The following is a 24,737-nucleotide window of genomic DNA, read 5'->3' as shown; positions in this document are numbered from 1 at the left end:
AAAGAAACAAGAATTGGTGACCCATACATGGCATTCATCTTGGCATGTCTTCCTCACAGGCTTAACGTTGACTCAACTACTCCTTATAATACTGCAAACACAAAGATAATTGGCATTCATGATCTGGACCATCCATGGATGAAATATATATATCAGCTAAGAAGAATATGTATCAACATCTGAGGGAAATTACTTAGATTCAGCTCTCATTAATAAAGGCGGTTTTTCTACAAGTTGAAATTACAACCCTCTCCTAACCAACCAAAGCTTCATTAGATTGAGCTCAGGGTCATATTAGTTCATTGCAGAGAAAAAGTGAGCCTTCCTCCTCTCAACCTCCACCAGCTGCCAACCTATAAACACATGAGACCACTAGATATATAAGTATCTTTGTTCTTGAGGGCTTCTATCCCTAACCTTGCGTTTTCAGACAACCATTGTATAGAAATGGTCCCAATATTAAACTCTGGTAATCATTTGGGATATGTGCTGATAGGATTTGGCTTGTTCCTCTCAGCAACTGCTATAGTAGCTTTGTGTGCCAAACATGCAGGCTTTGTTTCAAGAAAGTGCAACAAAACCAGTAATCCAAAACTGGTCCCTAAATCACCATTAGCTTCCCCCAAGGAGCTCCTCACAAGTATCAGCAACAAGGCTGTCCCATTCATCTACAAGAAAAAGGGAGGTGATGAAGCTGGATCTGAAACTGGGGCCTGCAGAGTGGAGGAAGGAACCGGGGAAGGTGGCTTGTGGCAGAAGTCAATCTTGATGGGTGAGAGGTGCCAGCACCCAGAATTTTCAGGTGTAATCTTTTATGATGGTTATGGAAATCAAGTCTCTGAGCCTCCAAGGACACCTAGGGCCAGCCCCTTGCCAAGTTTTTCTTATCCAATGGCTAAAGGTGCAAGCTAGGGGGCACTTCTTTGTGTACTATATGATCTCAACAATCAATAGGAAAGTACTCCATAGTTTTCAATTTTTTGTCCCTACACCATGATTATGCTCCATTTGATTGCAGATAAGCAACAAGAACAGAAATAAGAACTTTTAAAGATGGGTGTTGTTCTTAAAATTTCAATTTTTCATTTGTTTAAATTCCTCTATGTTTCTTGGCAAATCCTACTCTGTTTCCCAACCAATTAGACCTCCATTCTTGAGTTTCAGGAAGGATTGGACTCAACTTCAGTGCAGTGACTGCAGCACAGAAAGGTGGGTCACTTCCTTTCACCAATTTCTGTACAAAGAAATGATTCAAAGTACCCATATGCTTTTCTAATGGAATGATGAGAACATCTGCTATTCCCCAATTTACCATGATGTCAAAAGAATGTGAATGATCAACTTCACTGCATTGGAAACAACAAAAACAGCTCCAGCTGTGCCACTACTCAATGGATGAAAAAGCTGGGTGCACCCCCACACCCCCCACCCCCCTTTCTTGATGACAGTCGGAGTTTCTGGTTTTTGGGTATATCCAAGAGCCAGAAAACTAGGCAAACACGCCCTTATCCTTTGTTTTCATTAAACCCCGCCCTGTTTTCTATGGTAACAAAACCCACACAAAATTTAATCAACACATAAACAAGCCATGCATCATGCTTTTGCCTATTCAACGATACTTTCTGGCATTAACACTGTGTTTGGTTTGTTTTGTTTTTTTTTTTTTTTTTTCCTACTGTTCACTTTCTTCTCCTTTTGTTGCATTCATCATCATCAAATCAATTTTTTAATCTTTAATATTTTTTAATAATAAAATCTTCTCAAATTTTTATTTCAAACTAAATTTGCTGCCATCCTTGAAGTATTTTCTCATCAATAAATGATGATATTTCACTCATTTATATTTGCATTAAATCTTTAAGTTCAACATGAGAAAGAATTCATAAACATCAAGGCGTTATCTGGGCATCGTCTTCGAGAGAAGCTCTCGGTGAAATAGACATATCTGTGGAGATGCAAATTACATGTCTCAACCTATGAAAACCGTGGGATTGGTTTGCACTCAGGGGTTCCTTTTAGCACTCTTGAGAAAGTGAAGACGAATAGTCAACTTTGACTATTGGCCGCAGGGAATCAAGAGATCTTTGTTAGTGTTGACTTGGGTCTCAGGAGACGGAATAAGGTGGCTAGAAGGATGGTTTGGATGAAGCTATGTACCGGGTAGAGATGATTTGTCTCCAAAATCTACAGCACATGAATATGACAATTTTGTCCATTTTACATAACCAGAACTCCTGATCCGGTAGAATCAACCGTTTGGATGATGTGGGATCATTCTCATTCCAATTGGTATTTCATAAACTCTAAAAATGATGTGGGATCATTTTAATTAATTTGATTTATATAAAATATTTTATTTGAGATTTAATTTCTAAAATTTTATTACAAACAATTTTTATTTATTAACATTAATTTATTTAAAAAATTAAAATTATTAATAATTTATCTTATTAAATTAATTTTAATTTATAAAATATTACGATTTCATTAATTTTTTATATTGTAGCAAGGCAGAGCCAAGACCAAGAGGGCCATTTCTTGTCTTATGAAATGGGATCCAAGAGTCAAGCAGCAAATTGGCTTGGCCATTTGTGATCCTTGTTTGTCACTTGGCAAAATGAGCAACTTAATGATCCAGTCCGCCAAAAAGAAAGAGGGAAAGCCAGCTACTACGTTTGGAACAGAAGAGACAGGAGTGAATTAGACCTGACCTGAACTAAATCCTTATTTTTTCATCCATTACCAATTAACTCCACCATGGTGCCTGAGGGATTAATAATGCCTGTAATGAACTGCCTAGAATCCAGAACCGCATCTGCAACAACAGTTCAACAGCCTTTCTCCATTAGCTCCTTCAGAGCTTCAGGAGCTCATCTCGAATTTATGCTTGTTGATTCTGACGAGCCATATCATAAGTTGCATGGAGACCAACAAGAAAGTAGTAAATTAGCATTACTGCACTGCAAATGAAGAACCTCAAGAATGCCTGATAACCCAGTGATCCTATGAGAAACAGGTTCATCCCAATTGACAGTGATGGCAACCAGGGGACAAGTGGAACACCCCAGACATTTGTAACTCGCTGCTTTGGAAGCAACCCCATCCCCAAAGTTCCGAGAAACCACAAAAATGCTCCCACTGCATATCCAACCCATTCTGTCGTGTTTGAATTCCAAACCACTGCTATTCCAATCGATGATCCAATGATAACAAATAAACAAGCCAGAAATTTGACCAAATCACGCTTCGCAGTGGTATCCTTCACATAATATCGCCTCACGAGCAGTGCAACAGCGACCAACATAAAGATTAAGAGTGTACTGAATGAAAAAATACTAGACAAGACATCCAAACTAGAGAAAAGAGCGATCGTAGCACCGGGTATGGCCATGAGTAGAGTTGCATTTATGGGGGTTCCGGTCCGTGGGTGAACGAGGGCAAACCAGGGGGGAATCATATGAGCTCTTGCGATCTGAGTCATGTATCGAGCTTGCCCTAGGCCTCCAATTAGCATGCTCGTGGTCATGCCCTTGAGGGCGCATATACTAACAAGATACTTAGCCCATGTCATGCCAATTTTTTCAAACACAACCGAATAAGCAGCATTTGCATCTACCTCGTTGTATTTTTGCATCATGGAAAGGACCAAGGCCATCAAGCAATAAACAACAGTGATCATTGACATCGAACCAACCAAACCCAGTGGTATGTCTCTGGTGGGATTCTTGGTTTCTTCAGCCATGGTCGCAACCATGTCGAAACCGGTATAGGACCAGTACACAACTGCCGCAGCCCTGAAAACCCCTCTTGCACCATACGGAAAGAAGGGGACCAAATTTGAAGTCTTGCCACGAATGAACCCAATTACAATAATAAACAAAATTACCATAAAACTCAACACAGAACTGATCCAGTTCAAAATAGATGTCCTCCTAGTCCCGCTCATGGCTATACCGTCTGCAATTAACAAAACAACTGCTGCTATTGGGTCCAATAGATTGAAACCATCTGCAAAATAACTCACCCGAATTAGCAAAAAATCGGTGTCTGTACTGATCATACTGGCAAAGTAGGAGGACCAAGACCGAGCCAGACCAGCAGCACCAACAATTGCCTCCAAGAGAATGTTCCCGGCCGCGATAAATGCAACAAAGTCGCCTAATTCTACTCTAAGATAAGAGAAAGACCCCCCTGCAACGGGTATTTCAACTGCGAACTCGGTGTAACAAAGCACGGAAAGCAATGCAGAGAAACCCGAAACAGCATATGATAATATAATGGCGGGTCCGGCATCGTTACGAGTTTCCTGCCCAGTGATCACAAATATGCCAGATCCAACAACTGAGCCGAAGCTCATCCAGACCAAGTCCCACCAGGTGAGGCACTTTTTCATGGCGTTTTCACTCTCCTGGAAAAGAAGCATCTCATTTTCAACGGAGGATCGGTTCAGAAGGCGGTCCTTGAGCCTGAAACATGTATGGGAAAGAGCAGTTTTGTATGAAGCCAAGTTCTGGAAAGACTCTTCTGGAAAGAAGTCTTGTTTACTCCATCTCCAATAGCTTCTTGTGGGTTTGTGATTTTGGGTCTGTTCGGCCATGGTGGTGGAGATTGGAGAAGAGAAGTGAGGAGAGATAGGAATGGGTGTCGGCGATGTGAGGTGAGATTAATGAAAATGAAACAGAGGGAAAAGAGGAAGGGGGATTGGTTGGCCCCTTGACTTGCGGGTTAAGTGATGTGTTGACAACCAAATCCTAGATGTAGAGCCGTAATTGAATGGCCTAGCTGTAATTGCGTGCTTTGAGGAATCCATCGTCATCACATCATAATTTGATATCGCAATTATTTACCATCAAATATATAGTTGAGATGCATCACTTGAAAGCATAAATTTGTAATCAATCATACCATCAGATAACCAAGTAGTTTAGGTACTAATGTCACTCACTCTTAACTGCATAATACCACACGAAGGCGAAGAACCAGGTGAAGGGTGGACTCCTTTTATATGTCGTAATCAGCCAGAGTCCTTCCAAGATGCAAAAATACAACGAGGTAGATGCAAATGTTGCTTATTCGGTTGTGTTTAAAAGACTTGGCATGAAATGGGTTAAGTATCTTGTTAGTATATGCGTTCTTATTGACATATGAGCATATTCCCGGAGGTCCTCGATATAGTATTAGAACTTGATTTAATGGGAAGTCCTCGATATGGTATGTTGACATGAGCATATTCTCGGAAGTCCTCGATATGGTATCAGAACTTGATTTAATAGGAAGTCCTCGATATGATATTAGAATTTGATATGAGGTCCTGAGTCAATCCTTTTTGGCAATTTGCACTTTCCCAATTCAAATTTTGTGTGTATTCGATATTCAACCAAAATTTATAAGTTTTCCAATCTCATCCATCCTAAGAAGAGAAACAAAAAGATAAAAAATGAAAGTTCTAACGAGTTCCATGATGAATACGCGAGATGGGTATATGTTTTGGAAAATCGTAGGATGAGGCCCTCTGGCGAATACAACATAGGGGGGAGAGCGCGTGGATAAAACTCAGTGAAGCTGGGTTTCTGGGGAAATGGCCTCTTCACCTTTGTTGCTATCGTCAGCATTGTCACGAAACCCTAATTCCGGATTATCTATCCGAAGAAGACGGCATGGAGCTCTGGCCACGACAGCATCGTCGGAGGAAGATCATTCCACCAAATTGGTCACTTTTTTGGGCAAAGGTGGTTCCGGCAAGACCACTTCCGCCATCTTCGCGGCTCAGGTGATTCTCCTCTCAATTTCTTCCCTTTTCTAGCATTTGAGTCTTTGGGGTTTTTACAAGAGAAGTAACGGTTGTATATATCTGAATGGGATTTTTTCTTCTTTTTTTTTTTTTGTGTGATTTGGAGTTGAAAACACTTTAGTTGAGCTGGTGCTGTCTACCAGCAGATTCGGATCCAAAACTTAATCCAGCCGCATTTCTGGGAGAAATTCTGCGCTGGGTGTGGGGATATGTAATTATTTGATGGAAATTCTTTACTTAATTGTGAGGAAAATGCAACCATTTGAAGGATTATCTTTGTCATTTTTATTTGGTGACGCTGAAATTGTTTGGGCTCCATTTGGATCCTGAAAAAGACCAGAGAAAAAGAGAAAGGAAAATGCTGGATACTGTTTGAGAAAGGAATATGTTGTTAAGTAATTTTTCAGCATTTTCATTTTCTCTCCTGAAATATGTGAGATCCAAGCGCAGCCTTCATGTTTTAAATCAGTGTTCTAACGTATCTTCTCTCCTGTGTGTGTGTTTAGCATTATGCCATGACAGGGTTTAATACATGCTTGGTGATACATTCCCAAGACCCAACTGCGGAATATCTTCTGAACTGTAAGATTGGAACTTCTCCCATAATCTGCAACAACAACCTTTCGGCTGTTAGGTTGGAAACCACTAAAGTGTGTTTTTTCCTTCTTTGTATTTTGCCTTATGCTCTATCTTGACTTGAACTGAAGTAGTAAGCTCAAGAAGATCTATTCTTGATCATGCAGATGCTTCTTGAACCACTACATCTGCTGAAGAAAGCAGATGCAGAACTTAATATCACCCAAGGGGTTCTCGAAGGGGTGGGTATGTAATAGATACATAGGTCTCTTGATCTTAATTATCTGGTTGAATGTCATCTGTAAGGGATAGTGGGCTGAGTGTTTCACTTTCATCTGTGAAGGAATTTCTTATGCATTTGTCTTCATTATGTAGTAGGTGGTGGGAGAAGAGCTTGGAGTGCTTCCTGGGATGGATTCTGTGTTTACATTGCTTGCACTTGAGAGGCTGGTGGGATTCTTAGGGAATTTGGGTCGAAGAAATCTCCGAAAAGATAAATATGACATAATCATATATGATGGTATTAACACTGAGGAAACCCTACGCATGATAGGTGTAACCAGTAGAGCAAGGTTGGGGAACTGTCTCTTTTTCTCTTTCTCTCACTTGGTGATTTTTATGCAATCGCATGACTCTACACAGATTGTACTTGAAATATCTGCGCAACATGGCTGAGAGAACTGATATTGGAAGGTTGGCTGGTCCTTCACTCTTGAGGCTTGTCGATGAGGCCATGAGTTTAAGCACCAGGGGATCCAATCTCAATGGGAAAATGAGTTCCGAAATATGGGACATACTGGAGCGTGCTCTTGAGGTGTGACTCCCATTTCTTTTATAATTTTACTGGGGTTAATGTAGCTCAAATTAGATTTTGCAATGGTTATATGCTTTGCAGAGAGGATCTTCTGCTTTTGGAGAACCACGTGAGTTTGGCTGCTACCTTGTGGTGGACCCAAACAATCCAGCATCAGTGAGCTCTGCATTACGATACTGGGGTTGTGCAATTCAAGCTGGTGCACAGGTTTCTGGTGCATTTGGCACGGCTTCTCCACATTCTGATGTTGAATCAGAGGAAATAGTCAAGAACTTTTCACCCTTGCCTTTTGCTTTGTGCCCACATGTCCCAATGGGTTCCCTGCCTGATTGGAATGCAATCATATCAAGCAATCCCAGTGAAGACACACGAGATCTTCTTTCTGCACCAGCAAGCAGCAGCAGCAATGTTATGGAGCCAGTTAGGTTTGATCCATCCAAGAAATCAGTCAGCCTTCTCATGCCAGGTTTTGACAAGTCAGAGATCAAGCTATACCAAGTAAGTCTATATCTTTCCATGTTTTCACCTATCAAGCTATAGAAAGTTGATGCCATTTTGAGGATTGATTAATTATTCTTCAACATTATTGAAATTGCAGTATAGGGGAGGATCTGAATTGCTGGTGGAAGCAGGGGACCAGAGACGTGTCATTCGTCTGCCACCAGAAATTCAAGGAAAGGTCGGAGGTGCCAAATTTGCAGACAGAAAACTTGTCATCACAATGCGATAGTTTAGTTTCAATTTTTTTCTCTTGCTATAGAGGTCAAAGCAAGTAAGCACTGCAAATTATTGTTAACTGATAGTATGGTTACCATAGGAATTCAAGAAGATACAGAAAGACCCTATTATTCATGGCTAGTACCTACGTATCCTGCAAACTGCTCACACTGAGATTTGAGTCATCCTTTAATCTAACTAGGTTGGAGATGAAAAATGCAGGGGAAAATTATCAGATATTGATATGTCAAAACACCTGATTTCATATGGAGGAAGGAAAGGTAATGAGAGGTCAAAGAAGGGTAAAGCTGGAGCGATTCCAAAAGAAGATTGGTACTGGTAGAATACTTTTAACCACACAATGTGAGAGGGGTCAAAGTTGCACACAATCTTTTGGCTTTAAATGGGAGGAATGCAATTTATAATTTTGAATTTGATAAATTTTCATCCACTGTTCTTTTTTCTTCACTACACTGATAATTTTTTATCCAAAATTATTAATCCAAACCTAGCCTAAAGGGAGAAAACCATTAGACCTCTACTTTCGAACCCTGTTCCTCCAGCTAGATGCACTGAAAAAAAAACAAGGCATCCCAATTTAACTTGGCAGATGGAACCTTAAATATAATCATGCAGCGTTTTATTTGCTCAGCACTGAAGGGTTTTGTTCCCCAAATCTAAGAACCAGTGCCTCTGCACCCAAACAAACTGGAACTTCCAATTTCTCTTTCTCCCAATGCTGGACGGAAGTCTCTTTCTTTGTTCTTGATGCAAACATATTTTCTTCTATTGGCAAAGAAAATTTATTAGACGAGCCTTAACAAAAAAGGGGGGCAACCCATATACACGACTATAAAGGGACAGAGTGGGAAAACACACACACCAGGCCCCAGAACACTGAGGAGTCCCCAGCCAGTTTATGCAATCAAACAAGGATAAGCTGTTAGCATCTTTCATCTGAAAGCATAGTAGGAAAATGGTTGAAACAAGGGAGGCTGTAAGAGAATGAACCACTCCACCACCCTTCAAAAGTAATTACAGAAAACAACAAAACCCACAAACTCCTTGCTTTCCCTAGAAATCCCACATATTCTTGATGCATATATTGTCTTGAATATTCCACAGGCAATAACTCAAGCTAGAATAATCTGATTCTTTAGCATAGCATTGTGCTTTCATTATGATTTCAAGATTTCTTTTCACCATTGGTGTAACTATGAACCTTAAGAACTTTACCCTATAAAGACTTTATACTTTTTTCTTTTCATTTAATCATAACTGATGTTCGTACAACATATAAACCATGTCTTTCAATATCCCAACATGGAGATCAATATGAAAGATGAAATGTTAAACATAAACTTGGATATACATAAGTGAAGGGAAAAAAAAAATAGAAAGAGAGAAAAACCTCATGTTTCTAGCTTGTTGTCTTCGCCTGTTTGTGTTTTCACACGGCTCCTCAGTTCTTCAAAAACCTTCATGCTCTCCGCATCAAAGCCTCCCGCAAACTGGGAACAAGTCCAATTCAGAATGTTGTTTCCATACTTGTCACAATTTTCAACTTCTTGTTATTCACATTGCTACAAATTTTACGTTTTGTTCTTCCCAATTTGAGGGAAAATAAAATACTTTTATCATTTGTTCTGTAAACCGTAGAACATGTGAAGTATAAATTAACAGAAACAGATGCAGAAACGAAACATACCTGATGAACACGGAAAGCAAAACGCACGCCTTGCAGAATCAAAAACTCTCGGTTTGGTTCCTTCTCTGGTCCACTCAGTGCATCAAGCTCTGATGATACACGCTTCATATACTTTCTTGCCAGTTGTACAGACGAAAGTTTAATCTGCAAGATGGAAAATATTATTTTACCGTTTGATAACATTGGTTGATAGGATTCCACATATTCATACAAAGAAGAAAGAGTTTTGTTTAATCACATGGATGATTGCAGTTGTGGGTTCATTTCATAATACAGTTGGGAGCTTATAAATTTGCTTATCCTTTGCCATGACAAGGCATGAATTCAGAGACTAGCCCCTAGTAACTGTGATAACTTGCTTATCATATGAAAATGAAAGTTCCAAAACTTAAGGGATATATAACGTTCAGAGCTCCAAACATCTCCAAGACCATGAATTTTTGCATACCTTGCCAACAACTCCAGAATCTAGAAGCCAGTCAACAGGAATTCCAAACTCCCTATATCTTGAAATGGCCATGTCCCGCGTACGTAGGAGTGCATAAACACTCTGTTCCACTCTGGAAAAACAAAACTCAAAATTAACAAATCAGCAACAGGCCAAGGTACTGAAGAAGATGGATGATTTTTGAAAGTCTTTATAACTATGAAGGTTTCCAAGGCAACTGTATAATCCTTAAAGAAGATTATGGAATGCTAAATAGATTGTTGCATATAAAAGATAATGGTTCTTTTCTTTAGTCATGCAGCATTTTGGTATTGAGTTGCTGAAGTCCTTTTCGCCACCATGTAGCCATAATGTTCTATGTTTTAAACTGATGAACATGCAAGAGAAGAAATCACATACTTTTCGAGCAATGAGTACATTTTCTTTAGAGCAGCTTCACATGACAGTTTGGGATCATCTTCAAAAGTAGAGACTCGCTTCTCCAATTTCATCAAGTCTTGATATTCAAAGGCTGCTTCTCTTAATGCATCTGCTTTCCCTTCAGGCCAATCAAAGTGCTTGAGAACGGCCCGTTCATCAACCTGATGGGAAAAAAATTGATGAAAAGGGTTGGAATAAATGATCAAATTAGGAATACCATGACATAGAATCATGTTTAGCAGCTATAAAAGAAAAGAATAGCCAGTTTAACAGATGAAGTTTTAAAGGCATACCAAGAAGGAGAGCTCTTCATCTAACCAGTTCACAAAGGCCACCAGATCTTCTATTTTGGTAAAGGAAGCAGCTCGAACTTCAGTTGCCAATGACTGGACAAAATCACCTTGAGTTTCCACATCAGCTTTCACCTGGTTCCAGTCCATCCAGTTTCAATATTTGTTAAATTTGAGAAATGAACACCCAAACAACCTGCCTGAGAAGATAAATGGATATATGGGAAAATTTAACGTACAGCTAAAAGGAATGATGATTTGTTTGCAATTTCACCAATCATGTTGCTCCTGGCATCTGCTGCATTAGATGTTGAAGAGACCAAAGATGGTGTGTCCTTCTTCGCCTCACGTTTCATCAGTGTCTGATAGAATTCAACTAGTTCAGGAGCCCGATGAACTTTATCTCCACTTCCTGCCCCTCTTGGGAGGCTTCCTGGTGGGGGCGGTGGACGAGGCGGTCCACCAGGTGGGGGTGGGGGTGGCGGGGCACCTGGAGGAGGAGGTGGAGGAGGTGGTACTCCACTCGAAGGATTAGCACCTGGACCTGCAGGAGCCCCTCCTGAAGGTTTAGGAGGTGGGCGTGGCACTCTAGGAGCCCTCTTTTCAATGTGAGCAAGTTTCATCTTGCTCGCCACTTGAGAATCCTCCATCTTGCTGTCAATGGATTGATCACTTGAATCAGCGGAAACAAGGGGTTTTTCCTTTATCCTTGCTAGTTTTGGAGGCAAAGTGACAGATTTGTCTCTCTCTGCTTTGGCCCTAGACTCATACTTCAAATCTGAACTGTCACCAAACCTCTCTGCTCTTGCTTTCTCAGCTTTTTCCTTAATTTGTTTCTCCCTCTCTAAGGCCAGTTTATGACGGTCTTTATATGCAGGATACTTTTCATCTAAAACTCCTTCCACTGATTTTGACATCAATTGGAATGATGCTGCAACATTATTCAGTGAGTCACTAGAAGAAACCCTTGTTCTAATGTGTGACAGATTTGGAGTTTCAGGAGATTCAGGAGCTTCCTGATCAATCTTACCAAATGTAGTGATGGCCACTCCATCACCTGCATTTCTTAGCATTAAGGCTTCTAATGGACCCCTTGGACGTAGGCTTATGCTAGTTCTGCCTGGGGAGCCTCCCCCAAAGGATCTAGCTGGTGATGAAAGAACACTAGAATCATCTCTACTTTTGCCCCATTTCTTCAGCTTTTGAATTAAGCTAGGTTTCTTACTTAGACTACTATATCTACTAGTTGAACTATCTATGGAAGCATTGTCGAAATCCTCACTTCCAGGAGAGGATGGATGGGAAAAGTTGCTTTCAAGATCTGTGTCCCCTTGCCCACGTTCTGATCCTGCGTATTCTAACATCAGCTGTTTAGCCCTCTCTTGCGATCTGGGGCTCAAGCTCTTGCTAAGATCACGCGCTGATATCTTTCCTCCAGGTGTCTGGTAATTCCGAAGTTCATACCTTAAGCAAGCATTGACCCAACGAAGGTACACTAGCTCTTCAACCTCACTGAATCTGTTCATCTGGAGCCCTTCCACTTGCTTTAAAAGGTCTTCATTTGCATGTCTTAAATTATTCACATCTTCTCTTGCCTTGGCGACCATTTCACTCTGAAGATACATGAAGCAAAGTATGGCAAAAATGAATTAAATTATCACATGCTCAAGAATTTAGGTATTGTCAGTTATATACTGGCTTAATGGTGTCAATCTCCACTCCACTTAACAGAACTAAACAAGGTCAAGTGATTCTTTCTATTTAATTTCAGTATCAGAGGAACCATCCACTGAGTTTCTTAAACCAAATCATCTGGCCATTATTTTCTGCTCTCAACATGGCTTCTAAGTATATGCTTAAAAAACTCGATCAAAGGTGAGTTTCCCATTAGCAGAACATTGAACACCTAAAAACTCATTCGTGCATCAAATGATACACAGAGTGAGATGCCAACTTAAAAAGTTTCCCAACAAAAATAGAAGAGGAAGAGAAACATTAATGGAAGATAAAAATGAGCACAATTGAGCTATAAGAGTCTGACCTCTGTCATATTTGAGAGGGCTGCTACTCTAGCTTCAGCACCATCCAACTTAACTAGTAGCTCTCTTTTTTCATGCTGAAGTTCTTTGTTCCTCCTCTTAAGCTCCACAACTTCTACCTCTAACTCCTTTGCAGCTTTAAGCTTCTTCTCAATCTCGGCATCTTTCTTGATAGCTTCCTGCTCCTTTGTCTGAAGACCAGAAACTTGTTGTTTAAGCAACAACAAATGGCCTTTTGTCTGGTTAGCTTCAACCTGAATCTGCCTCTGCAATTCCTTGATTTTATTCCTTGCCACTTCAAGCTCCTTCCTTGCAGAAACACCCAGTGCAACCTCATCTTGAAGCTTCTTCCTCTCAGCCTGCAAAGAACTAATGGTGATATTCAGCATGTCAATTTCAACAGTCTTGATCTTAAGTTGCCTTTGTAACTCAGCAATGTCCGTCTCCTGCTCCTTCAGACCATAGTACTCAAGCAATTCACCTTCAAGCTTCACTTCCCTCTCTTCCAATTCCTTCACTAGGTTGCGCAGCCGCTCCAGTTCATTTGCATTGTTTGCCATCTCAGTTTCATAAACTCTTTCTCTCTCCACCTTGGCAGCGGTTTCTGTGTCAAACTTGTCACTAGGTAATGGAATATCAATCTCCCCAGACAAAAGGTCTTCAAATTCAGGTAAAATTTCTTCATCTTCGATATCAGGTGGAATACTCAGATCCCAGTTTATTTCACTACTAATTAATTTAACCTCTTCTTTCTCCTCTTCCTCCTCCCCCTAAACATATAGAGCACCTTGTTAATTATCTAAATAAATATCTAAAAAACAATAGTTTTATATATTCATGAACTAGATGTATGAGGTCAAGAAATACTTACATCCACCTCTTTGAGGTAATCATCAGAACATGTGAGCTGCTCTTTACGTTCCTCTTTATTCTGGTCCTCTTCAAAGCTTGCTTCACCATTTTCTGAGTACCAATAACCAATTAACCATTGACACAATTCTTACAGGAGGTTCTTTAAATAAAATTAGTATCAGCATCAAAAGATTGAACAATCTATAAGAACAAAGAACTCATAGAATTAAGTACCTGAAGGCTTGCCTCGAGAGGCACGCGACCTTGAGTTTTTGATGTTGAACTGCTGAACTCCATAGGCTGCAATTGAAGCTGCAACCAAGAAGCCTAACCTTACTATCATGTAGGTAATGTCAATAGGAAATTCTCAGGCTTCCACTTATCTACCAGGACAACCCAATTCCAAAACACCCCACAACCCATTTCTCCCAACCCCCATAACTGATAACTCAAACCATCCAGCCACTAATACGCCGTGCTGGGCCTCCATAACTCAATATAACAATGCTAGCTCAATCCCAACAAAGCCTAAGTTAAAGAGTAGTTGTAATTATGCAGATTCAGTAGCCTCATATCCAACTGCGAGCATCCCCCACAACATCAGCATTATCATCTTATCAGGTCTTGTAGACCCCTCACAAAGAGACTTGCTTTTATACACCAAAAGTATATGACAAAGAGAATTCCAGCACAACTCTCTCATGCTAAGAGCTACAGAAACCACCAATAACTAGTGGCCAGTTTTTTTGCCAGAAGGATTAGGAATTCACAGATGGGTGTTTTTTCCTTCATGGAAATATACATTCAATAAGCAGATAAAGAGACTGAAAAAGGCACCACCAACTTTGCTAAGAGGCAAGTTACACCATACAATAAATGTTTCTGGCGGCTATCTTCCAGCTAACGGCATGTTTCAATCCTATTGAATTTGATTGATTTCAAAACTTAACATAAGCCTCAACTATGAACAAATCCTAACCATTGACTGAAGCAAGTCAGTGTTTTTTGGCAGTAGACCCCACACAGGACCACTTTGAGAGTTGTTCTTGTTTTGAGTTGGCTTGCCACACAAATAAGAAAAAGAAAAGTAGATGAGAAAAGGTGGGGCTGTCCTTTAATTCCCAGCCTTTTTCCTCACTGGTGCAAATGGAAGCAGCAGCCAAGCAAAAGCATAAGTAAAAAACCCACTTTTTATGTATAGATTTGTCTCCCAGACCATATATTTTTTCAGCCTTTTTCGGCTTCTCTGAGAATTATTCTTTTGAATTTATTTGGTGAAATCTCCTTTTGGAGCTTTTTGGACAATAATCAGGATGAGATGAGGAGGCTTCGTAGCTGAAATGTTTGTAAGGCCAACAAATGGACTCCTTTGTTTCTATCAATTGATCAATGAGTTGAGTGGCACAAATCAATACCTCACCAAGGAATCTTCTGCTGTGAACTTTGTCAAAGTTCCAAAAATACAAATAAACATATCAAAATCTAAAAACAAAATGAAAATCATTTTCCAGGTCAGAATGATGTACACTCCTCCACTGGGTCAAGAGCAGCGAGAGTGCTATCCAAAAACTAGTGGTTCATGGGATTTGATTAGTACCATCTAGAAATATAGGGTTGTTCCTTGACCTAAACAATCATCAAAATATTGTATAAATCAAAATTTTGACGAGAATGAAATTTAATTTTTGCAATAATTAAATTTTTATTTCTATTCTAATTCTAAAAAATATCCAAACATATTAATAAATGGGAGTAGAATTGATGTTCCCTCTCCATTCCCTTCTTATGAGAAATGAAAATGAGTGTTTCATAACTCAGGGCAAATTTTCTTCGTATCTGCATAATTAGATTTAAATGCACGCCTTCTATTACCCCCGCATGCTAGTCCCATCAATAGAAGGATAAAGCCCTTCGTTTCCATTCCATTATCGCCTCATAAATCAATATATACATGCACTAAAAAGAGGCGACCATCGTACGTAACCACCAACCTCCACTTCCTAAATTAGGCTAACAGTATAACAGGCAATCCCATCACCGCCAAGGTTGTGTCCATGGCAATACTAGTCCAGCCATGGGCCACGGCACATCAACTAGGAGATCTTCAAGCTGTTGCGTATCGGCCATGGCCCTGATTCCTTTTTCTTCTTTTCACAATAGCTGAGTACATTGACCCACACTTAATCTAAACACAGTAGGTAACTCAAATAAGATTGCAATGGGTGTTCTCACTTCCATATTTCAAGCTGTCAAAAGGGATTCCATTTCTAATTTCCCCGCTGTCCTGAGAATCTAGCCGGATTTACATCAGCAACTCTTGGCGGTTTCACCCAATATCATTAACTAACTTATGCTGCCCAGCACCAATTTCTCGGTAATCTCTATAAATATTGATTAGAGAAAATCTGAATTATAGCATTTTCCTGAAGCAAAATTAAAATGAGTTGGACGATTCTCCATCCAGACAACTTATTTCTAACAACATGATCATGAGGAGCGAACAACATTTCTACAACCTCTTTACAGGAAAAAAAAAATTCCCTTCCATGCAATTGACCTTAACAAGGGTGAAAAAAGGAAGCGCCTCAAAACATTGAGATCCATTCATCTTGGTTTGATTATATGATTATTTCATTCCACATGTGACAACATATGATCTCAGCACGGAAAGCTGCTAACTACAAGATGAAGGTGCCACATTTCCATTTAGCTAGCCTGAGTTTCACATGAATTCTTGGTCCTCAAACAATCAATCAAGATTCCAGAGTAATGCCTTTCTTTGAACAATTCATTGAAAAAACTCTGCCTTCAGGGGTTTATGACATTTGGGCATCACTGTCCCATTTCCACCGCCGTCCTACCTCCTCAAGAACCTTGGCACGAGCTTGGTTTTTTCGTGCTTCATCCTCAACCCAAGATCTGCATCCATAACCTCCGTTAGAGAACTTACACATATCAAGCCCAAAATTAAAAAAAAAAAAATTATTATGGACTCATCCTAGCTAACAACAATTTCTAGAAGTAAAAATATGGCATCAGCAGAAATTACTTTCTAATCCATTCTGGAAAGAAATATATATATATATATATATATACACACATCATCAGATCAAAACAATTCAGGAAAAGGGGTCTGCACTGACAATGCTCTTACCATTCAAAGTAAACCCATAAATTTGGGTAAACACTATCAGAGCATGTTCAATTTTAATCAGAACAAAAACCACCTGGTGTAGATACACCAGTAGGCAAGAACACACATGCTGGTTACAAACATCATCTAAGACTGAAATCCTAATTTTCAATATTAGCTACGAGTAATAGGCTTTATTGTAGCATTAATGATCATATTTGTTATGTTGGACAAGTTCCCTAGGTCACAAACAAGTATTAGAAAAGGGAAGGGAAGGGAAGAAAGATGCAACTTTGATTTTACCTGAGAATTCGAAGAGCTTCTTTCTCAGCTTCCAGTATAGATTTCACATCAAGCACTCCTTCCTGTTTGTTCTGTAATTCATTGAGCATGTCCTGCAAATTGCGCTGCTCAGCCATATAACCTGTCCTCTCACATGCAAGCCGCTCTGACATCTCATCGACTTCATCTTTGAGCCTGAGAAGAAGCTGACTCTGACATTCCATAGCTGCCTTCTCCTTCAAATGCTCAGTGAGACAATTCACATGAACAATCCTCTCCTCTTCCAAATCACTAACTGCAGCAAGATAGTCCTTCTCCACCTCAAAACCACGGATTTTCTCATCTTTAATCTTCTCATTCCAAAAGCTTTGTATGTCTCCTCGGTTGAGCAACTGAGACCTAATTTCTTCAGCTTCAGCTTCCCTTGAGAGTTTCTCAGCCTCTAGTCTCAACAATTCTGTATGAATTACTTCTGTCATCCTACCACTTGTCAGTGCAACTGCTGATTGTGCTTTTGTTGAAGGTTTATTTGGTTGAAACCGCTTGCTCTGTCCTGTAAAATGTAGATATTGAACAGGAAGGGGTTATCATCATTTGAAGGGAAAATCTTATTCTTCCAAAGTTAAGTTCAGTTGAATGTTTCATATAATGCAGATGGCAGGCAAAGAATCAACAGAGACATCTTCCATCTGATGAAGAAATTTTTGGTTCCTTTTTAGGTACATGAAATCTGTGAGTGCATGCTTGAAAGGAAGGTGAAAAAAGCCTACCAAAAACTTTTCTGACTATACTCCTGTCACCAGCCAGCATGTCTATAAAAAACTCTGGTGATGCATCTGAACTGATCTCCTTCATGTCCATAAAGTCCACTTTTGTTCTGGATATCTGGACTGTAAACAAGTCAGGTTTTAAAATCTATAAAAGACTAGTAAAGTGCATCAGTTTCAAGTTTTATCAATATGCAAAATCAATCCCAGAAAATCCTATAAAATAGAAAATTTATTAGAAATGCTAGTACCTTCTCTTTAATTCCTGGCATGAATTTATATTCTAATTGAGCCTTCCAGTTTATCAGATCTTGTCTGGATATAAATCTGCAATACCAGAAATAACCCACAGGATGGAAAGGACATACTCAGGAACAAAAAGAAAAGAGCGAAGGGATTTTGAAGGAGGGAAAGGATTAAAAAAAAAATGCAGTATACAACAACTACCTATCAGGGGAAAAATAGACCTCTCCCTGGACTTTCGAACCGTCAAGATCAGAGTTGGAGCTCCCTGATAGCTTGCTAGGTATAATGCCAGCCTCTGCTAGGGCTAAATTGCAAATTCAAGAGCAAAGATTCAAACTTCCGTCTACCTTTCAAATGCACAAAGAAAATCAGGTGAGCATTAAGATCAAGCCTAACCTTGAATAGACCCATAATCTCTGTCTTCAGCATTCACATCATCAAATGCAGAAATTATGGACCCAGAAGGTAAACTGGAGGAAAATATCCTGTGTCTTGGGTCCCTACAAGCCAGATAATAAATTGCTGAGTGATCAAGCTTAAGCATTTACAATTTCACAGTACAGCATATGCATATTTAGAAAATGTTTCAAAGTCCTGATATAGATCAACACTACCTTTCTAGTAACAAATTTGCTTGGACCAACCATCTTGCATACTCCCTCTTAGTGCACAATTCATCTGCCCTGACATCATCCTCGATTATCTGTACACCTTAATTACAATTGACAAATTCATGCTCAGAACTGGACCTAAAATTTCATAAATATCAGTATAAAATTCTAAGGCTAAACTATTTACACAAAAGCTTGGAAAATGTGGGGCCTTCAGCACTACATTTCCAAAAAAAGAAAAAAAAAATCAAAGCATATCTATTTTAACAAATATTGGCCAATTCAACACTAAGATGATATCATGATAATGCAATCTATTGATGCCATTATGCACTTAACGCCCAATTAAAAAGGCATTAATGTTGGGTGTGTGTGTGATGTTGGAGAATATGGTCAGATCATGACAAATAATAAGGCCACATTTCATACCAGCACTAGGACCGGCTGCAATTGAAGATCACACTCTTTAAGATGATAAGAATCATGAGAGTGATTCAAAACCAACAGTGCACAACCAAGGCATTCAAAATAATCACACTCTTCAGAATTCTAAAATCGATCTTTGAAATTTGACAGTATAGCAATTATTGATGAATGAAAACAAAAGACCATCATGCAACATCTTAAATCACAGCCATAACATAGTTTAGTGGATAATTGACTACATGTTGGTCAGAATTTCTAATCTCTTGCATATTAAACATGCTTCTAGAAACAAACCTTCAGTTTCTTCAGAACCAATAGAGCTTCTTGTTGAGTGGAATCTGCAGCAACTGGGATCAGAACATGCTTAACCTTTTTGGATGCTGAACAAGATGAGGGAAACAAGATGTACAAAAGAAATTAGGGCATTTCTAAGATATTTAGCTATAATATGGTGAATATGTGAACCATAAGCTCTCACACACACTACTCGCATGATCAAATTATTCCTGGTATGAATTTATTCTTACACCTCTTGATAACTCCTTGGAAGTCCACATTTAACAGAGCCTACTGCAATATAAAATGTACCTAGATACTTTTCAGTAATCAAGCTGGTTCAACACATGCACACATGTGATCAAACTATTCCTGGTATGAATTTATTCTTACACCTCTCTATAACTCCTTGGAAGTCCACATTTAACAGAGCCTACTGCTATATAAAATGTACCTAGGTACTTTTCAGTAATCAAGCTGGTTAAACACAAAAACACACATGCAAACACGATCAGATTATACCTGGCATGAACTTATTCTTACACCCTTTATTACCCTTTGCAGGGTTTCACCTACACAAATCCTACTGTCATATAAGATGTAACCCCTATACTTGTCAATAATCAAGTTGATGAATGACTAAGAGCCATCCCATCCATATAGTGCTTTAACTTGGGAGGTTTATTTCAACTTTTAATAGAAAGATATTTTTGATAAGTAAAGCAAGATATATTAATGGAGAGGCGGAAAGTTACAAGTATACAGGGGGTATAGAAAGATATGCAAGTTTATGGATTTAAGAGCTACCAATATTTAATCAATTTGATATTTCACAAGCCTCACTAGAAAGAGGAGCATACCTTTGAGAATTTTTTTAAGGAGAAGATGCATGTGAATACCTAATCTATTCTCATTTCTCATGTATCTCATTAATGTCAGAATTCCCAGGGTTATCAATAGCCAGACAACCAAAATTACTCTAGCCACAACATATATATATTCAGATTGGGCATGCAAATTTACCCGGTACTTCAAGTTGTATATCAATTTCATCCCTTTACTCATAATTTAAATTCCAAAGCATTGGCGTAGCTTACAAGCAAATCGGTTGCCAGATTATAGAACTTCATAAGTTACCAAAATACATACATTGTAGCCTTGGAATGAATTGTATTTTTATAAAAACTGAACAGAGTGAGTAGATTGCTTTACAAAGTTGAACATCACACAAAAAAAATCAGCTGATTGAGTCCCACAACTCATTTGTATGAGCCCATCAATGTCTTCATGGCATTTTGTATAATTTAAATCGTCCTTCATGAACTTTTAAGATAAGGCATTTTGGGATTTAACTGATGACCTTATTTCTACTCTTATCACGGTGACTATGCTCATATTTCCTAGCTAAAGCACCATCTAATGTGCTCAAATTACTAAATTCTCCTAATTATAATTCTGCATGAACAGATTTTAAATTCCATGCAATGCTAACAGCTTCAATTGCAAATCCTAACTGTTTAAAATGGCCAATGCATAAACCAGACAATAACATCCAACAATCATTTGCTTTCAAACTACCTGATGCCACATCTTCATCAATTTCATTAGATGCACTCTCTGTGCCGGCCTCAACAATGTTGGTGTCCACATCAGATGCATTGGAGTACACACTGTTGCTTTGACCAGCTTCAGTTTTAGTTCGCACAAAGATTTCATGGATAGAATGCATCGGGTTATTAAACTGAAGCCTAAAACCTGTGAAACCAATACACAATGATTAAATCCCAATTCCAACAATATCCGAAAGGAATTGATACCCGAAATAAAATCAGATCCAAGAACCTTTTGGGGTTTGCCAACCAATATTAAGCACTTTATTGAGAAACAATACCCAATCATCACACAAACCAGCTTATCATCAAAATAAGAGAGTATACTAGCCTTTTCTTGATAATGAGAAGTAAGCAATGGCGGAGAGTAGAATGGCAATCGAAGTCCCAGTAACCACAAAAAAAAGTGCACTTGACCCTGCACAAGAAAAAGTTCATAAATCCCTAATTCGCAAAAAATCTCGACCTCGTCAAACTAATCAAGAAAAGAAATTACATGCAAATTAGATCACCCTCCTATTTGTTGCCGAGGAAATGGGAAAAATTCATAGAGTAATACTATTAAAACTAGCCCAAATGGTTCTACTTTTGATAAGAGATGCCATTTTCTGGACAGCCAGTTAATTAAATAGCTAAGATCCAAGATTTTGATTTTCCTACTGTTTTCTGATTAACAAAAGGAGCATGAGGGTTTAGAAAACCGAAATTGAGGGGAACCTTTTTTCTTCTTATGACATGGAGACTCGACAACCGCCCAGCCACCATAGTCGTCGCTTGCATTGCGTTCAGGAGACACCCACGTGACCTCGAAGCTTGTCTCGGAGACTGATGAGGAGATACATAACCTAGGGTTTCTGAATCCGTGAGAATTGATAAATGGGCTAGAAGAACTGAAGATTGGAACGATACGACTTCGTAGAATAGGAGTGCCGGTGGAGAGGAAAAGAGACGAGGGAGATGCAGAGGAAGAACACATTTTCTTCGGATTTTTCAATGCATAGTAGTACTGAAAAATTAGGTTAGGGACCTAGGGTTAGAAGAGTATCGTGCGACAAGACTGCAAATCAGTGTGTCGGTCTGCTTTGCAAATAAAAGAAACACGGAAATGAAATTACTGGTTCTTTCCCTTCGAATTATTCGGTTAAAAGGATGAAATCGTATCAAATTGTGAATAACCCTTTTCATTTTTTATTTTTTATTTTTTTTACTTAAATATCATTTTTTATTTTAAATATTTTAATGTAAATTTAAAAAATATATATTATTTTTATAATAAAATAATAAAGACATTTTTACCCAAATCAAACAATAAAAATAAAAGAATGAAATATTAAATTTTGAAAATTGGATTTTGAAAGACGTCTCATCATATTTTTTTTTAAGATTAAAATTGGTGTCATACAATGTCTAAACATTTGTGTAAAATTCATGACAAGTAGAGTCTTTAGGTCTTAAACCTTGAACCTCATTGTTTTGTGTCTCGTAAATAATTCTTTTACATTATACATGAATCTTTTTTTTTTTAACTCGATTTCATTACTTTGTATTTTGGTCCAACATATTTATACCTAAGTTGATATCAATGTTATACCCAATTTTATTTGGGTTTGGAAGTGTTCTTCCTGCATTATTTGGTAGCGTTCAAAATCCCTCTTTCCAACACATGGTTATGATAACATTCAAAATCACCAAAAATTTTGTTCATCAACCTCCATTTTTCTATGCAAAAGAAAATCCTCTAGATCAACCAACAATGCAATAAATTTGGGAAGGGAGTGACAATTGGATTAAGAAGACAAGCACTTGGTGTCTGAATACATGAGTTTACTTGGTAGAGTTTGGTACTTGGGGGAAACAGCAGCCAGTATCACAATTCCGCTGAGCAGGGCCAGTCCCACTCCCACGCCATTTACAACCATCGACTCTGTACAATGTTTCGACACATTTCTGTTTGTTTGAAGGAACGTTAACTTCTCCAAAAGTCCTGTTTCAGCTGTGGCCACCGCCAGGCCATAGGTGTATAGACCAAGGAAGACATGCCAAGGCAAGACGCTTACCCGGGTTGTGCGCATCTCCCCTCTGTGCCAAAAGCTCAGGAAACCTATCAACCACTGCACCAAAATAAATCATTAATTTCCTGATTAATTTTTCAATCATAGAATATGACCCAATTACCCCCATTTAAAACACTCTAGCAAGAAGTTACAAATATTTATGATTTTTTTTCCTAAGAATTAAAGTAAAGATTTAGCATCAAACCGTGGGCTGACAAAAGTTGAAATGCAATGGGCTAATGTTTAAGGCCCGCTGGGTCTCTGCACTGCTGTTCAATTCTATAGGCTTATGTTTAGTTAGCTGAAAATGAAGCTCTTGCTTACTTAAAAAATAGTACAAACCATTGCAATGATATAATTTGAAATCGGCAGACTGTTGGCATTAAACAATAATTGAATTTATGCACCAACTCAATCCAAAACATTTAAAATAAGAAAAGAGACAGCAATGGATGGTGTAATTCTGCTGCCACCCCAAAAGGAAAATAAAAATCAACATGGAGGGGCCACAACCCACAATGGCATCATCACACTATTGATGTCAACTATGGCACATTGATATTCGTAATGAATAAGAAACAGATTGCTCACTTTCTCAAGAAACAAACAAGAAAATTAAGTCAAATTTTGGGAAGCAAAGAACAAACCTGAGCACCAAACAAGAGCATACAGATCAGACCCATCCATGAATGCAAGCTCCAGAAATTAGCCACAATCCCATCTTGCCCATGGAAATTTGTCCAAATCCCAAAAACCCCAGAAGCCAAAGCGAGACCTTGCATGGATAGATGCACTGATTTCTTCAAATTTCTTGAACCAGGCAACCATCTATGAACAAGAATAGCTGTAAACACGACCAAAACATTTTAAAAATCGCTCTCTTGCTTGTTTCAATTTTGTAAGTTATGGTTTGTCTGACTACCTTCTCCACTGATGAGGATGAAACCGATCACCATAAATAGAGGATGAAGAACCTGTTAAAATAGAAAGCCAAAAAAGCCCAGCATTTTCAGCTCCAAAATGAATCATATTTTTGTGGGTTTTCTAAGACACCCTGTTTGGTTGCCGAAAAAACAAAGGAGAAGAACAGAAGTAAACTCTTAGATCTCATGTAAAAATTGAAGAAAAAAAAAAGGACCCAAAACCAATTTCTTTCCCCACACTTTCTCAGCAACAAAACAGAACTTCAAAAAGAAAATGCAGATAGAAAGAGTTGCATTAGGCTTAGCTGAATGAACGTTTCATCTACTTCAGGGCCAGAAAACCCCAAATAAATTTTCTCCTTTTTCTTTCCCCACAATTCCTCAGCAACCAAACAAACAATAAAAATGAAAATGCAGATAGAAAAAGGGGAAGAGAGAAAGAGAGAGAGTTACAGCATAGACTAGATCTTCCTGGGATGAGTGATGAGAGATGAAGCTAGACTTAAAAGCAAGAGCCCAAAACAGAACAAGAAGGGCAACAAAAATGGCTGAAACTCTGGCAAACAAAAGCAGAGGCAGTGGCAGTGAAGCAGAGGAGGCTGTTGCCATGGGGTTTGAGCAGTCTCACTCACCAGTCACCACACACTCTCTAGTACTGATTCTCCAACAACAAGAAGTACCCACCGACACATGAGTCCATACTATTATTATAGATCTTATCCTGTATTGTACCACATTCACCACTGAAATGATA

General features: G+C 38.8%; 6 protein-coding genes across 7 annotated transcripts; 2 read left to right on the top strand and 4 right to left on the bottom strand.

Annotated features, from left to right (window-relative positions):
- Positions 1-447: 447 nt before the first annotated feature.
- LOC117914641 lies at positions 448-912 on the top strand. The gene has a single exon (XM_034830059.1). The coding sequence runs from the start codon at positions 448-450 to the stop codon at positions 910-912; it is 465 nt and encodes a 154-aa protein (XP_034685950.1).
- A 1,570-nt stretch (positions 913-2,482) lies between these two features.
- On the bottom strand, positions 2,483-4,826 carry LOC117917790 (cationic amino acid transporter 8, vacuolar-like). The gene has a single exon (XM_034834179.1). The coding sequence runs from the start codon at positions 4,595-4,597 to the stop codon at positions 2,882-2,884; it is 1,716 nt and encodes a 571-aa protein (XP_034690070.1). The 5' UTR covers positions 4,598-4,826; the 3' UTR covers positions 2,483-2,881.
- A 445-nt stretch (positions 4,827-5,271) lies between these two features.
- LOC117917799 (uncharacterized protein At1g26090, chloroplastic) lies at positions 5,272-8,163 on the top strand. 2 transcript variants are annotated; one of them, XM_034834192.1, is made up of 7 exons: positions 5,274-5,770; positions 6,298-6,441; positions 6,535-6,609; positions 6,746-6,939; positions 7,010-7,181; positions 7,263-7,679; positions 7,780-8,163. In XM_034834192.1, the coding sequence occupies exons 1-7, from the start codon at positions 5,579-5,581 to the stop codon at positions 7,909-7,911; spliced, it is 1,326 nt and encodes a 441-aa protein (XP_034690083.1). In that variant the 5' UTR covers positions 5,274-5,578; the 3' UTR covers positions 7,912-8,163. The 2 variants fall into 2 exon arrangements, with proteins under 2 accessions (XP_034690092.1, XP_034690083.1); XM_034834201.1 differs by lacking the exons at positions 6,298-6,441; positions 6,535-6,609 and having other exon boundaries at positions 5,272-5,770.
- A 966-nt stretch (positions 8,164-9,129) lies between these two features.
- LOC117917773 (protein CHUP1, chloroplastic) lies at positions 9,130-14,513 on the bottom strand. The gene is made up of 9 exons (XM_034834163.1): positions 13,890-14,513; positions 13,675-13,766; positions 12,806-13,573; positions 11,004-12,377; positions 10,768-10,899; positions 10,454-10,635; positions 10,055-10,166; positions 9,607-9,750; positions 9,130-9,409 (listed from the first exon to the last, which is right to left on the bottom strand). The coding sequence occupies exons 1-9, from the start codon at positions 13,996-13,998 to the stop codon at positions 9,311-9,313; spliced, it is 3,012 nt and encodes a 1,003-aa protein (XP_034690054.1). The 5' UTR covers positions 13,999-14,513; the 3' UTR covers positions 9,130-9,310.
- A 1,536-nt stretch (positions 14,514-16,049) lies between these two features.
- LOC117917781 lies at positions 16,050-22,098 on the bottom strand. The gene is made up of 11 exons (XM_034834173.1): positions 21,724-22,098; positions 21,338-21,424; positions 20,975-21,151; positions 19,415-19,500; positions 18,698-18,786; positions 18,480-18,583; positions 18,285-18,387; positions 18,089-18,164; positions 17,841-17,955; positions 17,092-17,623; positions 16,050-16,574 (listed from the first exon to the last, which is right to left on the bottom strand). The coding sequence occupies exons 1-11, from the start codon at positions 21,980-21,982 to the stop codon at positions 16,472-16,474; spliced, it is 1,731 nt and encodes a 576-aa protein (XP_034690064.1). The 5' UTR covers positions 21,983-22,098; the 3' UTR covers positions 16,050-16,471.
- A 561-nt stretch (positions 22,099-22,659) lies between these two features.
- Positions 22,660-24,737, bottom strand: LOC117910850 (probable transmembrane ascorbate ferrireductase 4). The gene is made up of 4 exons (XM_034825031.1): positions 24,437-24,737; positions 23,983-24,034; positions 23,708-23,904; positions 22,660-23,117 (listed from the first exon to the last, which is right to left on the bottom strand). Exons 1-4 carry the CDS (start codon positions 24,590-24,592, stop codon positions 22,794-22,796), a joined length of 729 nt encoding a protein of 242 aa, XP_034680922.1. The 5' UTR covers positions 24,593-24,737; the 3' UTR covers positions 22,660-22,793.

The sequence above is a fragment of the Vitis riparia genome, chromosome 1 (genome assembly GCF_004353265.1).
Source record: "Vitis riparia cultivar Riparia Gloire de Montpellier isolate 1030 chromosome 1, EGFV_Vit.rip_1.0, whole genome shotgun sequence".
Classification (NCBI taxonomy): domain Eukaryota; kingdom Viridiplantae; phylum Streptophyta; class Magnoliopsida; order Vitales; family Vitaceae; genus Vitis; species Vitis riparia.
Note: the sequence above shows the minus strand (reverse complement) of the source record. Positions and strands in the feature narration are given on the sequence as shown.

What these genes read in the sequence shown, in the direction of transcription:
- LOC117917773 (XM_034834163.1), bottom strand. Translation starts at nt 13,998, where the DNA reads ATGATAGTAAGGTTAGGCTTCTTGGTTGCAGCTTCAATTGCAGCCTAT. An exon ending in CCCTCTCAAATATGACAGAG is followed by an intron (nt 12,378 to 12,805) that starts GTCAGACTCTTA and finishes ATGTATCTTCAG; the next exon opens with AGTGAAATGGTCGCCAAGGC. An exon ending in ATGAAGAGCTCTCCTTCTTG is followed by an intron (nt 10,636 to 10,767) that starts GTATGCCTTTAA and finishes TTTTCCCATCAG; the next exon opens with GTTGATGAACGGGCCGTTCT.
- LOC117917799 (XM_034834192.1), top strand. Translation starts at nt 5,579, where the DNA reads ATGGCCTCTTCACCTTTGTTGCTATCGTCAGCATTGTCACGAAACCCT. An exon ending in TTAGGTTGGAAACCACTAAA is followed by an intron (nt 6,442 to 6,534) that starts GTGTGTTTTTTC and finishes TTGATCATGCAG; the next exon opens with ATGCTTCTTGAACCACTACA. An exon ending in CAGAGATCAAGCTATACCAA is followed by an intron (nt 7,680 to 7,779) that starts GTAAGTCTATAT and finishes TTGAAATTGCAG; the next exon opens with TATAGGGGAGGATCTGAATT.
- LOC117917781 (XM_034834173.1), bottom strand. Translation starts at nt 21,982, where the DNA reads ATGTGTTCTTCCTCTGCATCTCCCTCGTCTCTTTTCCTCTCCACCGGC. An exon ending in GTCTATTTTTCCCCTGATAG is followed by an intron (nt 18,165 to 18,284) that starts GTAGTTGTTGTA and finishes CTGGTATTGCAG; the next exon opens with ATTTATATCCAGACAAGATC. An exon ending in TATAGTCAGAAAAGTTTTTG is followed by an intron (nt 17,624 to 17,840) that starts GTAGGCTTTTTT and finishes TACATTTTACAG; the next exon opens with GACAGAGCAAGCGGTTTCAA.
- LOC117910850 (XM_034825031.1), bottom strand. Translation starts at nt 24,592, where the DNA reads ATGGCAACAGCCTCCTCTGCTTCACTGCCACTGCCTCTGCTTTTGTTT. An exon ending in CATCCTCATCAGTGGAGAAG is followed by an intron (nt 23,905 to 23,982) that starts GTAGTCAGACAA and finishes TCGTGTTTACAG; the next exon opens with CTATTCTTGTTCATAGATGG. An exon ending in TGCTCTTGTTTGGTGCTCAG is followed by an intron (nt 23,118 to 23,707) that starts GTTTGTTCTTTG and finishes ATTTTGGTGCAG; the next exon opens with TGGTTGATAGGTTTCCTGAG.
- LOC117914641 (XM_034830059.1), top strand. Translation starts at nt 448, where the DNA reads ATGGTCCCAATATTAAACTCTGGTAATCATTTGGGATATGTGCTGATA.
- LOC117917790 (XM_034834179.1), bottom strand. Translation starts at nt 4,597, where the DNA reads ATGGCCGAACAGACCCAAAATCACAAACCCACAAGAAGCTATTGGAGA.